Genomic DNA, 12,651 nt, shown 5'->3' with positions numbered 1-12,651 from the left:
ATACAAATATGCGAATCCGCATCACTGGAAAGAAAAACAAAAGAAAGAAAAATAAACAAATTAAAATGGTTTCTTCATCAAGGTCTAGTTTGTCCATTTATGAAGGAGCTCAAATGGAACCGCAGACATGATTTTTGTTATAATTCTCTACCACCCAGACCGGAGGACAAACTTGAAACTTGAAGTTGTGTTTGTTGGGGTGGCCGTTGGGACCAGCAAGCTAAAACCCCCTCCCTCCCCCGGAGCGCGATACGGAGCAGGGTGAGGCGCATATCCAGAGCCAGCTCCCCCCCCTCCCCCCCCCCTCCTCCCTTAGGCGTTGCAAATCTGACCACAACTCTGACTTTCTAAATAGTTCTTTATAAAAAGTTCTCAGGTTGTGTAATACTTGTGACTATTAAACTGAAGCCATTAAATTATTCAACTCTTTGGCTTTACGACACAAAATTTGTTTAAATACTCCCAAAATACAAAATCTAGTTTTTGCAACAGTTGTGTCTGTAAGCTACCCTTAATGAAATACTACAAAGTGACATCTTTTTTGCAATATTGTGCATTTTGAAAAAGGTGAACTCAAATGTAACAAGTTGCATGTGTAAATATTTTAGTTGCCAATAGTTAAAATACCAGACAACATATTGGAGGAAAACAAGAATTTGAATTTTTTCACTTAAAAAAAAAATATATATATATATATATATATATCTAGTTTGATTTGTGACAAGTTGCTACTGCACACAAGGCTATAAAAGCCTAAAATTTCATGTTCATAACTAAGTCTTCCGCTTTAGTTTTCAAAGTCGGCTCTTTAGAAGCCTTCATTCCGAATAGATGTTCAGAGATATAACTCGTGACCTGGTCTTGCATTTGTAAAGGACTGCTAACACAGGGCATTTTATGACTGACAGTTTAGGTGAACCATTTTTTGCAACACATCAGATGGCACGAAGCATACAACAATATGCACACATGGTTTGGCACTTACTCAAGACAGATTTAAATTAATACATTTATTTCAAAACACCAATTCTTCATCCAAGGACACCTGCAGCACCTATTGGAACAAGACACATTAGAAACAAGGCTTTAGCACAGACCGCAAGAAATACCCAAATACTCACCTGCTAGTGTCCCAGATGGCAGGAGCTAACGCGCCGCCAAATGGTCTCCTGATGATGACGACTGCCACTGTGGTTTAAAAGACATGCTCTGCCGTGATTGAACTGTAGGTCTGCTGTGGCTTCCTGACGCTCTCTTCCTTCCGGTCCACAGGTTCCTTCAGCCGTCTGATAGCGAAGCCACCAAAGCGCTGAGGGATGTCGTAGGTTCTGGTTGGGGCAAAGCGCTGAGCAGAGGTTCCCACTCTGCTGCTCCCGGAGGCAGGGAGGTTATGAGCTCCCTGGGCTTGGTTTCTACTGCTCCAGGATGCGTAGAGAGAGCTCGTACTGCTGGGGATCTGCTCAGTCGAGGTGTAGCTGGGTTTGTAGCTCAACCTCGTATTTGTGGGCATCTCTAGACTGCGTGAGTGGAAGCCAACAGTTGGAAGAGATTGGCTATGACTTAGATGGTTTATAGCCAAGCTGGATGTGGAAGAAGCCTTGTAGTGTCCGTTGGCATTTCCTTCATTCACAGGAAACAGTTTGCTTTGGTATTGTTTCCCACTGTCAATCTGGCTCGGGTTATTTTGAATTCTCTCATTTTGATGAGTTGAGGAACCACCAGGTTTCGACGCTTTAGAGCTATGACGAGAAGACACTCTAGCACGGGCATTGGCTGAGGTCTGCATCTGTGCAGAGTTTTTCTGTGGCGCAGGAGCAGCTGCGCTAAACAGACTGGAAGACTTCATAGAAGAGTGGCCTCTTTGCCAATTGTAGGCTAGTGTTTCTGCAGCAGCACTGGGAGCCTGCTGTACTGCTGACTGGCGGGAGCTTTTGCTAGGACTCCAAACAGATGCAGAACCACTGAACAGGTAGCTGCTAGCATGCGGTGTAAGCTGCTGGACTGGCCAGGTTCTCTTGCCGACATAATTATGGTCATTCTGCTTCTCACTGTACTTACTGACAGAACTTTCACCAACAATAGATGTAGAAAGGCCAAATAACTGCTTTTTTGGCACCTTTTGTGCATTAACTTTATTCAATTTAGTCATCTGCCAGTTAGGTTTCAACAGTGAGCTGCTCTGCACAAACCTGACTGAAGGGTAGCCACTTTGAGCTGGTTGTGAGAGAGTTTGTGTGTAGTCACGACTGGAAAGTCCCTGGCTATAACCACTGTTAACTGCAGCATCTGTGTTGAAGCCACTGCTCTGGGATGAAGCCTGTCTGAGTTGATTCTGGGGATAGTTGCCACCAAGTTGTCTTAGTCCACCATCCTGTTGCGACAAGCCAACATATATGTTGCCATTTTGTCTGTGGGAGCTCTGAGCTGCAAGAGATACAAGAGTAAGTCTACAGCTTAGAATTCACAGTGCTAAGTGACAGTGACACATTTGTCTTCAGTTCACCTTGTGAAGCCCATAAACAGCGTACATGCTCTGCTTGAACTAAGCACATCATCAAGATCCTGCAGATCCAGAAGACATCAAGGTCAGAAGAAATGGGACAGCAACTCAACACATACTTAGAATAGCAGCAAAAAAACTCACCCCAAATGAACTCCACAAGCCATTTCTGTGTGCCAAAGCGTGCAATCCTGTCACAGAAACAGTGGCCTGACTGCCCTGAAGCTACTTGCTCTGTGTGTGTGTGTGTGTGTGCAGCAGAGAGGCAGCATTTACTGCAGCCTGCATCCAATCACAGCCTAATGAGCTGATTGTCTACAGGTGCCTGCTGTTGGGGTTTCAGTGTAACTTAAATAAAAGTACATTTTCTTCTCTTTCTCTGCCACCTTTCTCTGCCCTGTGTTGTCAAATTGTGTGCAAAGAACTGTAGAGTCAAAGCTTTATTTTGCTAGAAAGAGCTTTTCACACAGTTAACAGCTCTTGCCTGCTTTGTTTTGCTGAGATTTCTCCCCTCTGCCCTTGAGGAAGATCATGTTAGTCCTGATGGCCTTGTTAACATTATTAATGATGCCTCCTGCACTCCCTGACGCTGAATAGACCCAGGCGGCACGCTGCAGTAATGATGCAGTCGACCCTAACCGTGACAAACAACACATCAAAATCAGCGAGCGTCCACCTTCTGTTTGCAGAATATAAATCACACAACACCACAGTCTCTACATCAGTAAATTCCTACTTCATTTGAATTGTTTTTTCGTGAGCAATGATAAGCAAAATGCACAATGCCACGCTTGCATGTGAGTGTTATATCATCAGCTTCCTGTGTCTACTTGACTGAACTGTGACCATGTGGGACGCTCCACATGAAAATGACCCCTTACACTGTGAGTGTAGGTGACACACACACTAAAAGGACACACTCCCTGGTAGTCTGGCAGGTGTGAATCTTCATCCCAGACTGCGCTTGGTCAGAAGTGTTCATTAATGACACTCCCCTGCTGCCAGAAGAAGCAGGAAGCGAGCGCGCGACAAGTGGACGACAAATGAATCTGTCACTCCGTCCCACTTTCCCGAGTACTGTATATGCCTTCATCGGGTGCACTTCTTAAAGCCAGATTTATTAAAATGTGCAATCTTATTTTTCATCTTTTAGACACTTGAGTGTTTGAGCCAGTGTGTGAGCCGGAGCGGCGATTGCAAATTTCCTCCTTTCTGCCGCCATAGGAAGGAGTGACACCTCGCATGCGATGACCAGATGAGTGTGGTGGCTTAGATCAAAGACACAATTTCCTGTCAAAGGAAATAGCTCAGAGGAATTTTTTTTCAGGGACAGTTTCCTCCTTTCTAAATTCTTTCCATTACACTTATCAACATTCATATGAGCGAAAAGTAAAAGCATGTGAAAGTCCTCCACTGGAATCGGGCAAAAACGCTCCTGATGACACAGGGATCATTGGAAGCAGGCTTTAAAAAGGCTTATACAAAACTCGGACTGGTGACATGATAAATCGATTCCTTTCTCCTTGTGGATAATCTCTCTCGTTTGGATTCAAAATCTGCCTGCATCATGTCTCACAAGCGCTCATTTTCAACCTTAATATTGAACTCCACAGAACAGAGTGGGGCTCTAATAAAGCAAATGCACGGTTTCGATCTGCACAGACCCCTGACCTGTGGACAAGTGGAGGACATGCTCATTTGAGCGTGACTCTCTGTAAAGGTCACGCTGTGTCAGGTTCCACTGGGCTTGTGAGCTTTCTGCGCATTAAGGTGTATTTGTATCTGTATGTGCAGGACCACGGAGGAGAAGACAAACACCGCATCGTCATCTCATTTATGTGCAGAGCTTTGCAGGATGGGAGGACATTTGTGACAGGGGTCAGTAGCATAGTCACCTAAGCCACCTGAATCTGCAAGCACATCTTTTTCTCTCTATTCTGTTTACACCAAGCCTATAAGTCTTTACTATGCTATCGTTTGAAAGACTATACAGCTACAAATATTCCAAACTCAAGGTCGCTGAGTAATTTCCTAAAAAAAAAATAGCCAAAATTAAAATACTACTCATATTTTCAGCAAGATCAATACACATTTGGTGCTAGTATTTATGGCACCAGTGGGATTGACTTAAAATAGACTACACCCTACTGTACCTCACCTATACTGGATCAGGAGGCCATGGGTTTCATTAATACTTTAACTGAAAACCATTTACTTTTACAAAACACATCTGAAATAACATTGCAGGTTTCACAGACCTACATTACCTGATACCTGATATCTGATGATACTTCAGTGAGAGATTTTTTTTCATCATGCAAACCGTGCTGGTGGAACTGTATAACCTTCATCCAAAGTGAGCGGCATCATCTCCTCAAAGTCCTTAATGCAGCAAGATGAAAAGTCACAGAGAGACAGTCAGCAGATGGTGTCTCATCTCCGGAAGAATCTACCCTTTGGCCTCCAAACCGTTCTTCTCCTTCTGACCAATCAGGCTCCTCAGGTCCCTGTTGAGTGCGCTGGGCCCCCTCCCGCTCCGGCATCTGGTCCAGAATTTGAAATAATGAAGGTAATAATAATGAGCTTAAGTCTCCTCCCTCCAGGAAGGCGAGAGGTCAAACTACCTACGGAGAGTTCACACCCAACACATTCCACGCGCAGCTCGAGGATTCATCATCAGAGAGGCTGCACTCTTTCCACTTCAGATTACAGCTGAAGATAAAGTTACAGGATCATTCCAGTGCAACGCTGGGCCTATTGCTGGAGCTTTGGCCATTGTTACTACTGGTCATGATAACAGTTCTCACCAAAGTAAATGCTGAAAACGGGTTCATCACTACAACAAAGCCAACAGTTTAGCAATTTAGCAGATTATATAAACCACTTTATCTTGAGGTAAAACTAAAAGTGAGTACATAGAGTAAATAGCAAATTGTCATTGTACAGGAAAACCCTGCAGCCATCTCACCTAGTGGTTTATTTAAAAACTGATTAACTGACTCATTTTTTTAACACTTTTGACTTCTTTCTAGTGATGCTGCTATTTCTAAATAAAAAAATACTAATATTTATTGCTGCAGCTCATAAAATGTCTACTATACAGTAACTGAACTAAAAAGTGGAAGAAAACCATAGCCAGCAATAAATGAAATCACTGACTATGAACCATTGTGAGTCTAGCTTTGATCCCAGGTGACTTCAAATGACTCCTGTTTCCAGCCGGACTATTGTATTTGCCCGGCCCTCTGCTCGATTCCAGCCCAACTCATCGATGCATGAAGCAGATGATGAAGTAGTGCAGGAGTTCTGAGTATCTCGTCCTTTCTTTAAAACGGGTCAAGGCCATTTATAATGAAGCAGCAAGACAGGCCTTATTCCTTTTCACTGAGAGGACCAGAGGAGAGACTCTTTAATGAATCATAGTGAATCATTCATCTTCATACTGTGTTGTTCTCTTTGCTGTGTTACCTTTTCTTTACATTTCAGCACATGATGTAAGGCTCAGCTTTAGGGGCTCATTCAGAGTTTGAGAGAATAAGGCAGGATGGGACACAGGCAAATATGTCTCTCTAAATGAAAACTCCCTAACCTCATCATCCTATAAACAACCCCAGAAACAACAAAACAAAACTTCTGACAAGCCACATGGGTCGAGAGACTGATTCGTGGCCAGCTGGAGGACAGCGGAGCCAGCAACAAGGCTTCGGGACACTCTCTGCTCGGAGGCCCAGAGGAGGGGAAGTCGTGGGGGTGGTGGTGGTGGGACTATAAACGCTGGCAGAGCCGTGCTGTTGCTCCGTTTACAGTTGTAGTCAATTCGGACATCAATGGAGACACGGTCATGAAGACTTCAGAGGGGAGCTGCATTGTTGCGGTGGAGTGTTTTACATGAGCCTTTCTTTCATATGAGACAGGACTTTGTTGAGAGCATTTGTTTCTCATTTTCCACGAGTCTGGGGATCCATTGCGGTTATGCACCAAGAGGTTTTTGTTTAAATTTCAAGAGCATAAAGAATCCCATTATGACATGTGAACACATACATGTACAAACTCTGTGGTGGAACTGATAGATTACACAATTAAACGCAAATCAAATCCATTTGTACTATGAGTTTTATCTAAGTGAATTCTCCTCCCTTTCTGTCTGAGGACATTTAAACCGTAATGGTAGTGCAGCTATTGTGCTTTTTTCTCCATTTTTCAAAACAGGATACAACAGTTTTTGGACATTTTTGGAAACATCCCCCTTGGTGGGAAATTCCAGTGCCAGCAGTTGACTGACGTTTAAGGAGTGGCGTTGCTTGCTGTGCTGTGACAGTCTCTTCAATCCACGTACAGGTAATGGGACTTTGAAATTGTGCGCAGTGCATACGCCAAAGACCTATGTTGCATGCAGGTGATTCCCCAATCCTGGCCATTAAATTCTGAGGATTTAAGACGTCAGGTGGATGTTGTTGACAGTCACAGTTTGGTCAAGTTTAGGTGCAAAATCTATTTGGTTCGTTTTAGTAAAAGATCCTGATGTAAGATAACTTGTGTAAATAAGTTCAAACAGGACAAACCACACTGTCCGATGTGAAAGCCCTGGATTTTGTCAGCCTTTATACTACGTCACCTCATAGAAGTTAGTGGGAGGGATTAGCATATCAGGAATAGGAATATATCATTTCATTAGTGTATAACCCCTAAAAATAAGAACTTTAAATGTCTTCCTTTTCTAATCATACTGATTTCTTAGTGAAAATAATCACTTTAGTTTCAGATTGACATAGATAGATATTGATAGAAAGAGAAATAAAAGACACTATCTCAATACAGCTTCAACAATACTATGATTGTGTGTGTACGTAGGGTGCGCTTAAGCTTGTCGGTTCCAGCCTTTATGAAAGTGATATATGGGGGGCCAATTGGCTTTAATGGTTAGTTGTGCCAGCTGTAGTCTTCCCAACTCCTCTTCGCTTGCATCCAACAAGCAAGCAGGTGCAAACACAATTAGTCACATTGATCAAGTGAGCAGCAGAACAATGGGTAATACCCCACTGGAACCAATTCTGTGGTTTAGTCGCCACCTTTGCTGACCAGACTGGTTGGACATGATGGATAGGCTGCATACAGGAAGCTGGGAGAATGAAGTCATTGATCTCACATCATAAATATCAAGTCCATTGTTAAAAGAAGGAAAAGGAAGATAAGGGAGACCAAACTGTGTTTCATTGTCCTGTGCATGGTTTGGTTTTAGAAGTGGGCAACCAAATGTTACGCAGAATGTATAAGATGACTGTTTAGTGATGACAAATGTAAATGATGACATGTGTCCTCAGTTGAGAGAGACAGCTGTGTTTGTCATAGCATGCCAGTGGAGGGGGGTAGATGCCACTTTGTCTCTGTCGTCATGCTGCTCACTGTTGTGGTCTCTTCTTAACATGTGGAATTCTTCACAGATGTGGTGTTCACTTTTAAGGCATATTCCCTATCATGGCCATTAAACCCATGTAATGGTGCCAAGATGTTCCCGGAGACAGGAGGCGTATAAAATAAAAGGCCTGCTGTGCTGCAGAGTAACACTCTAAACGGAAAAGAAATACTTTAAATATGCATTCTGGATTCTGCAATAGCAGAAACCACATGCTGCACATACAGGAACATAAAGCTGTTAAAAGTTTTTAAAACTGCCTCCTCGATTGAAACCTCAGTGGTGTGACAAATGGCTTGTGGGAATACAAGACATGGCAAAGCAAAGTTGGAATAAAGATGTGATCTTTTAATCAGATATGTGTGACATGCAGTCTGAAAGAACTCTGTAATTGGAGCAATCTCTCTCTTTTTAACAAGCCACTCTTTTGCACTGAGAGTAATAGAGAACGTCTGGATGTATTTGTAGGGTTCCTCTCTTTTCATTGCATTCCTGCTGAGACAATCTTGCACAGCCTATAGCAAACAGACCATATATTTTTCAAACAGGCAGACTCATAAAAGGACAAAAAAAGCATGGCTCCTGATCCACACTTTAATGAGCGAAAACGGAAGTAATGACTTGAAGGGAATAATCTTTCTTTCTGCTCCGCCAGTTGACACCAATAACCCGTGGCCGGCGTAGTGCCCCGGCTGTGACACGTTGTGTAATCGCATATGAAATTTTCTCCCAGGATTTTCTCCCGCTGGCAATTATTAAGAATGATGACACTTTTAACAATGGCTGGATCAGAGGGCTCAACTTTGTCATCATGAGTGAATCCTATTACGCGGCAGCATAATGGCCATCTGTGAAGACAGACAGAGAGTGAGTATCACAAGGCATCTTTTTGCACTGGAAAACAAAGCTTAATTCAGGCGTCTCGCCATCCGAGCCGCCCTTTGTGTCAGCGTACGAGCCTCAATTGTTTTCCCCTCAGCGAGTAAATGCCCGTCTTAATGTGCTTCTGCAGAGGAATGATACCTGCAAACATTGTGAGCACCATCATTTCTGCTGTTTCATAACACACAAGATTACATTTGTGCTAAATGAGTGCACAGACACTGTGACTTTCTGAAGCTTTATTTTGTCATTACACATGCGGTAAAAATGGCTCCGTGTTATAAACATTTCTGGATTGCTATCAGAGGAGTTTGGAGAACATCTTGATAGGACTGAAGATGCTACTTTGGCTTTGAACAATGGTAAGCTGTTTCAGTTACCTCCAGGCCTCCTTTCCCCACCCCTTTCCAAATACCTAGATAGCCAGCAATTTGGGCAATAAACACTTTGAAGAATGGCAGCTTGCCACCCCTTCTCCCTGTCTGTGTTTGTCTCACTTTGCAGCATCAAAAGGCCACGGAGAATTGCTTTTGTAATGTAGCCACTTGGAAAAACAGGGATGACACATGTGACATTTGAGAAAAGAAGACTACCATGTTTTGTCTGGGTTTCATGCACGTTGTAATACAATTTAAACATGCATGTAAAATGGAAGGCTTGGGATTTGACTGAGAAACACATGAATTGACACACACATCTCTGGATGTCAGTGTTATTTAAGGAATTGCTCTACGAAAACAACTTTCACACTTTTCTTAGCGTAACCACCGATTGTAAAAGTATAGAAAAACCAAAAGGATGAGAACACTCTTTTTTTCTTTGCTCACCCCTCAACTGGTCAGAGCAAGCTGCTGAATGAAACAATGTAGCTGGTGTTTCAGAATCATCTGTATCTTATCATTGGAAAAAATCCCCTAAACAGAAAAACATGGAGAGCCAGACTATTCCTTCAAAGAGCCTCCAGAGCGGCTGTTGTCTTTAAGGAGGGAGGGGGATTGCTTTCAGCAGCCTCAGCCCGGGACTGGTTCTCATCATTTTGACAATAAAACTCAAGGAGTTGAAACAAAGCAACGTTTCATGAAAAAAAAAAAAAATGTGGGGGCTAGGAGATTTCCGCTGGTCTGTGCTGATTTGTCCCCCACCCCCCTCCCCTCCCATCCAATCCAACAGCAGAAGAGGAGCAGAGTGGTGATTTTAGGAGGGCTTTTGGAAAAGCTCTGGAGGCTTAATACCTCTCTGGCACCCCGGGGCTGAAGGACGGAGGGCTTGAAATGGTTCAATGGTGATTGTGCTTTAAATTCCCAGAGGTTTGTTTTTGTACTGTCAGAATTTTTATTGCAGCATTTTGTTGCTCTTTCACCAGCTAAACATGGAGATCTGACACGGAATAATGAATGAAAACGTGCCATGTGGAGTTCAGTTCAGATCACTCCATTGATTCAGAAACAACACCCATCTGACTTTAGGCACTTGCTGCTTTTGTGTGGAGATCAATGAACTCGCTTCACAACATTCACCTCCATTTGACTCAGAGAACGAACAATCTGACATATTCTGCATTAAAGGAGCGTATTGGTTGTGTAATGAGGAAAGATGGGCAGTGCATGCTTTAATCGACAAGGCAGAAGGATTAATAACGCTATTGTATGTATATATTTACAGACAAATCTGTACAATTTTTACATTTCGCTACTGATAAATGCATTAGAAAAGAGTCATTAGAAAACACACCAGAGGTGACTGTCCGCTCACATGTCACCGGTCGTAGAGACCTGTGATAACCTGGGGCCAGAGTCCAGCTCGAAGCGGTAGTGGTAGCCCTCCCACACCTCCCTGCAGGCGTCGCGCAGGTCGTACACCCGCTTCTTGATGCCCTTGCGGTTGAGATAAAGTACGAATAGGAAGATGAGGCCCACGAAACCCAGGACAATGCCCAAGAAGACGTAAGAGGTCTGCAAGGCAAGGTCGGCCCCTGCGTTCCTCTGGTGGCACCCCAGGGTCAGCGTGCCCACGGCAAGCAAGGATGTGTTCCTCATGCTAACCGGGAAGGCACACACCAGGTCCTCAGCATCCCTGATACGTCCCTGTGATCTGTTGAGCCACAGAGCGAAAGGTTCGATCCCGCACTTGCATGTGAACGGGTTTTCCCCCAGCAGAAGAGTAGTGCTGGGCAGGGAGTCCAGCTCACGTAGACCCTCCTCAGGCACCGTCTTGAGGGCGTTGAGCGTCAGGTCCAGCTCCTCCAGGCGCTCCAAACCCGAGAAGGTGGAGTTGTGGATGGCCACCAGGGAGTTGTTGGAGAGCTGGAGCCGCCGCAGGCTGGTCAGGTGGGAGAAGATGCGTGAGGGTAAGTAGATGAGGCTGTTGTCAGAGAGGTCCAGTCCCCTCAGGCTCCCCAGGGAGCTCCAGCGGAGAGAGGTGGCCAAGTCCATCACCGACGAGTGGTTGTAGAGGGCTCGGCTCAGGTTGAGCTCCCGCAGAGACTGGTTCTGCACGGTGAAGGCCTCTGGGTGAATGACCGCCAGCTGGTTGTTGCTCAGATCCAGAGAGCGAAGGCTGCGGAGCCCGGCGAAGGTGTGGGATTCCACCTCGGAAATTCTGGATTTTAAGAGAACCATGAGAGATCATTCTCACTTTCAAATCACATACAAGAGCAAGAAAGGAACAGGAACGGAGGTTTGCTGACATAATAACAGGACTGCTTTACTCTGGATCAAAACTAAAATAAAACTGAATGTGATTGTCATACTAATACACTTTGAAAGCCTGCAAAGCCCGTTTGTGTCATATCACCAAAATCATAAAAATCTGCTTAGCTGTTATATTTAGGGAACAATGAGTGAAAAAAGTAGTTCAGTCTGTAGGAACATTACAATAATGACAGTCTTACCTGTTATTGCTCAGAGACAGGTTGGTCACATTCTCCAGACCTTTAAAACACTCGGGGCCGATCCGACCGATTTGATTCCCAGTTATGAACAGATTCCTGGTGTATCCGGGGATCCCGGTCGGGATACTCCGCAGGTCTCTGGAGACGCACTTCACGGTGTGAGCCGCCTCCGAGCACTCGCAGCGCGGCGGGCACGACGCGTAAACGGAGCCGAGCAGCGCGCAAAAAACAATGCGCCGCGCCAAGTCCAGCATGTTGGAGAGGGAGTGTGCGGTCCGAGAGCGGCGAGCGGGAACGCAAAAAGAAACACACCGAAAATGTAGAAACGGAACGCTCAGCTCCTCCGAAACATCCTCCTCCTCCGCCGTCCCGGCTGGGAATGCGCTTCAACTTTGCATCTCTGCACGAAACGTGGCCGGGAGGCAGGGTCTGATTTCCATGAGAACAAAACTGGGGGTCGCGCTGATCAGAGGGGGTGTTTGATCCTGAGCCGTGGCAAAGCGGGGCGTCGCTTCTCCCGCAACAATGAAGTTAGAAAGGACCATCGCCTTGTTGTGTGATGATATGCGGGGAGGGGCTTCTCTCCTGCCTGCGCCCCGTCCGGATCCACGAGATCTTCCTCTCAGCCCAGAGGAGACAGTGCTGGCAGGAGAGACTGGAGAGGAGGAGAAAGTGGTTCAGATCTCTCTCTATCTCTCTCTCTCTTTATGCTTTTAACTGGCGTCGCTAATATTGCAGCCCCTCACACACTGAGCAAATGTGAAGAGTCTGGATTTTGGTTGTAATAATTCAAATACAGCAGGAGCTGTTTCCCTACAATAAAGTCCATCAAAGAGTTTAACAGCACTATGTATGGTTATGTAGTTCGTGTATGTATGTCATCTATTTTTGGTTTATATGAAAATGCTATTATTTATTAATGTGACTTTGCATAACTTTGACCAGTGGTGAAATTTATGCCCTGGT

At 44.6% G+C, this 12,651-nt stretch overlaps 2 protein-coding genes across 2 annotated transcripts; both read right to left on the bottom strand.

Moving 5' to 3' along the window:
• Positions 1-991: 991 nt before the first annotated feature.
• LOC118342397 lies at positions 992-2,796 on the bottom strand. The gene is made up of 4 exons (XM_035680914.1): positions 2,645-2,796; positions 2,504-2,562; positions 1,122-2,424; positions 992-1,054 (listed from the first exon to the last, which is right to left on the bottom strand). The coding sequence occupies exons 1-3, from the start codon at positions 2,665-2,667 to the stop codon at positions 1,196-1,198; spliced, it is 1,311 nt and encodes a 436-aa protein (XP_035536807.1). The 5' UTR covers positions 2,668-2,796; the 3' UTR covers positions 992-1,054; positions 1,122-1,195.
• Positions 2,797-9,021: 6,225 nt separating this feature from the next.
• On the bottom strand, positions 9,022-12,377 carry tpbga (trophoblast glycoprotein a). The gene is made up of 2 exons (XM_035680823.1): positions 11,686-12,377; positions 9,022-11,393 (listed from the first exon to the last, which is right to left on the bottom strand). Exons 1-2 carry the CDS (start codon positions 11,937-11,939, stop codon positions 10,544-10,546), a joined length of 1,104 nt encoding a protein of 367 aa, XP_035536716.1. The 5' UTR covers positions 11,940-12,377; the 3' UTR covers positions 9,022-10,543.
• Between the last annotated feature and the right edge of the window lie 274 nt (positions 12,378-12,651).

This window comes from Morone saxatilis, unplaced genomic scaffold (genome assembly GCF_004916995.1).
Source record: "Morone saxatilis isolate NCDOM2014 unplaced genomic scaffold, NCSU_SB_2.0 Contig9, whole genome shotgun sequence".
Taxonomy (NCBI): domain Eukaryota; kingdom Metazoa; phylum Chordata; class Actinopteri; family Moronidae; genus Morone; species Morone saxatilis.
The sequence above is the reverse complement of the archived record's forward strand: the minus strand, read 5'-3'. Positions and strand labels throughout refer to the sequence as shown.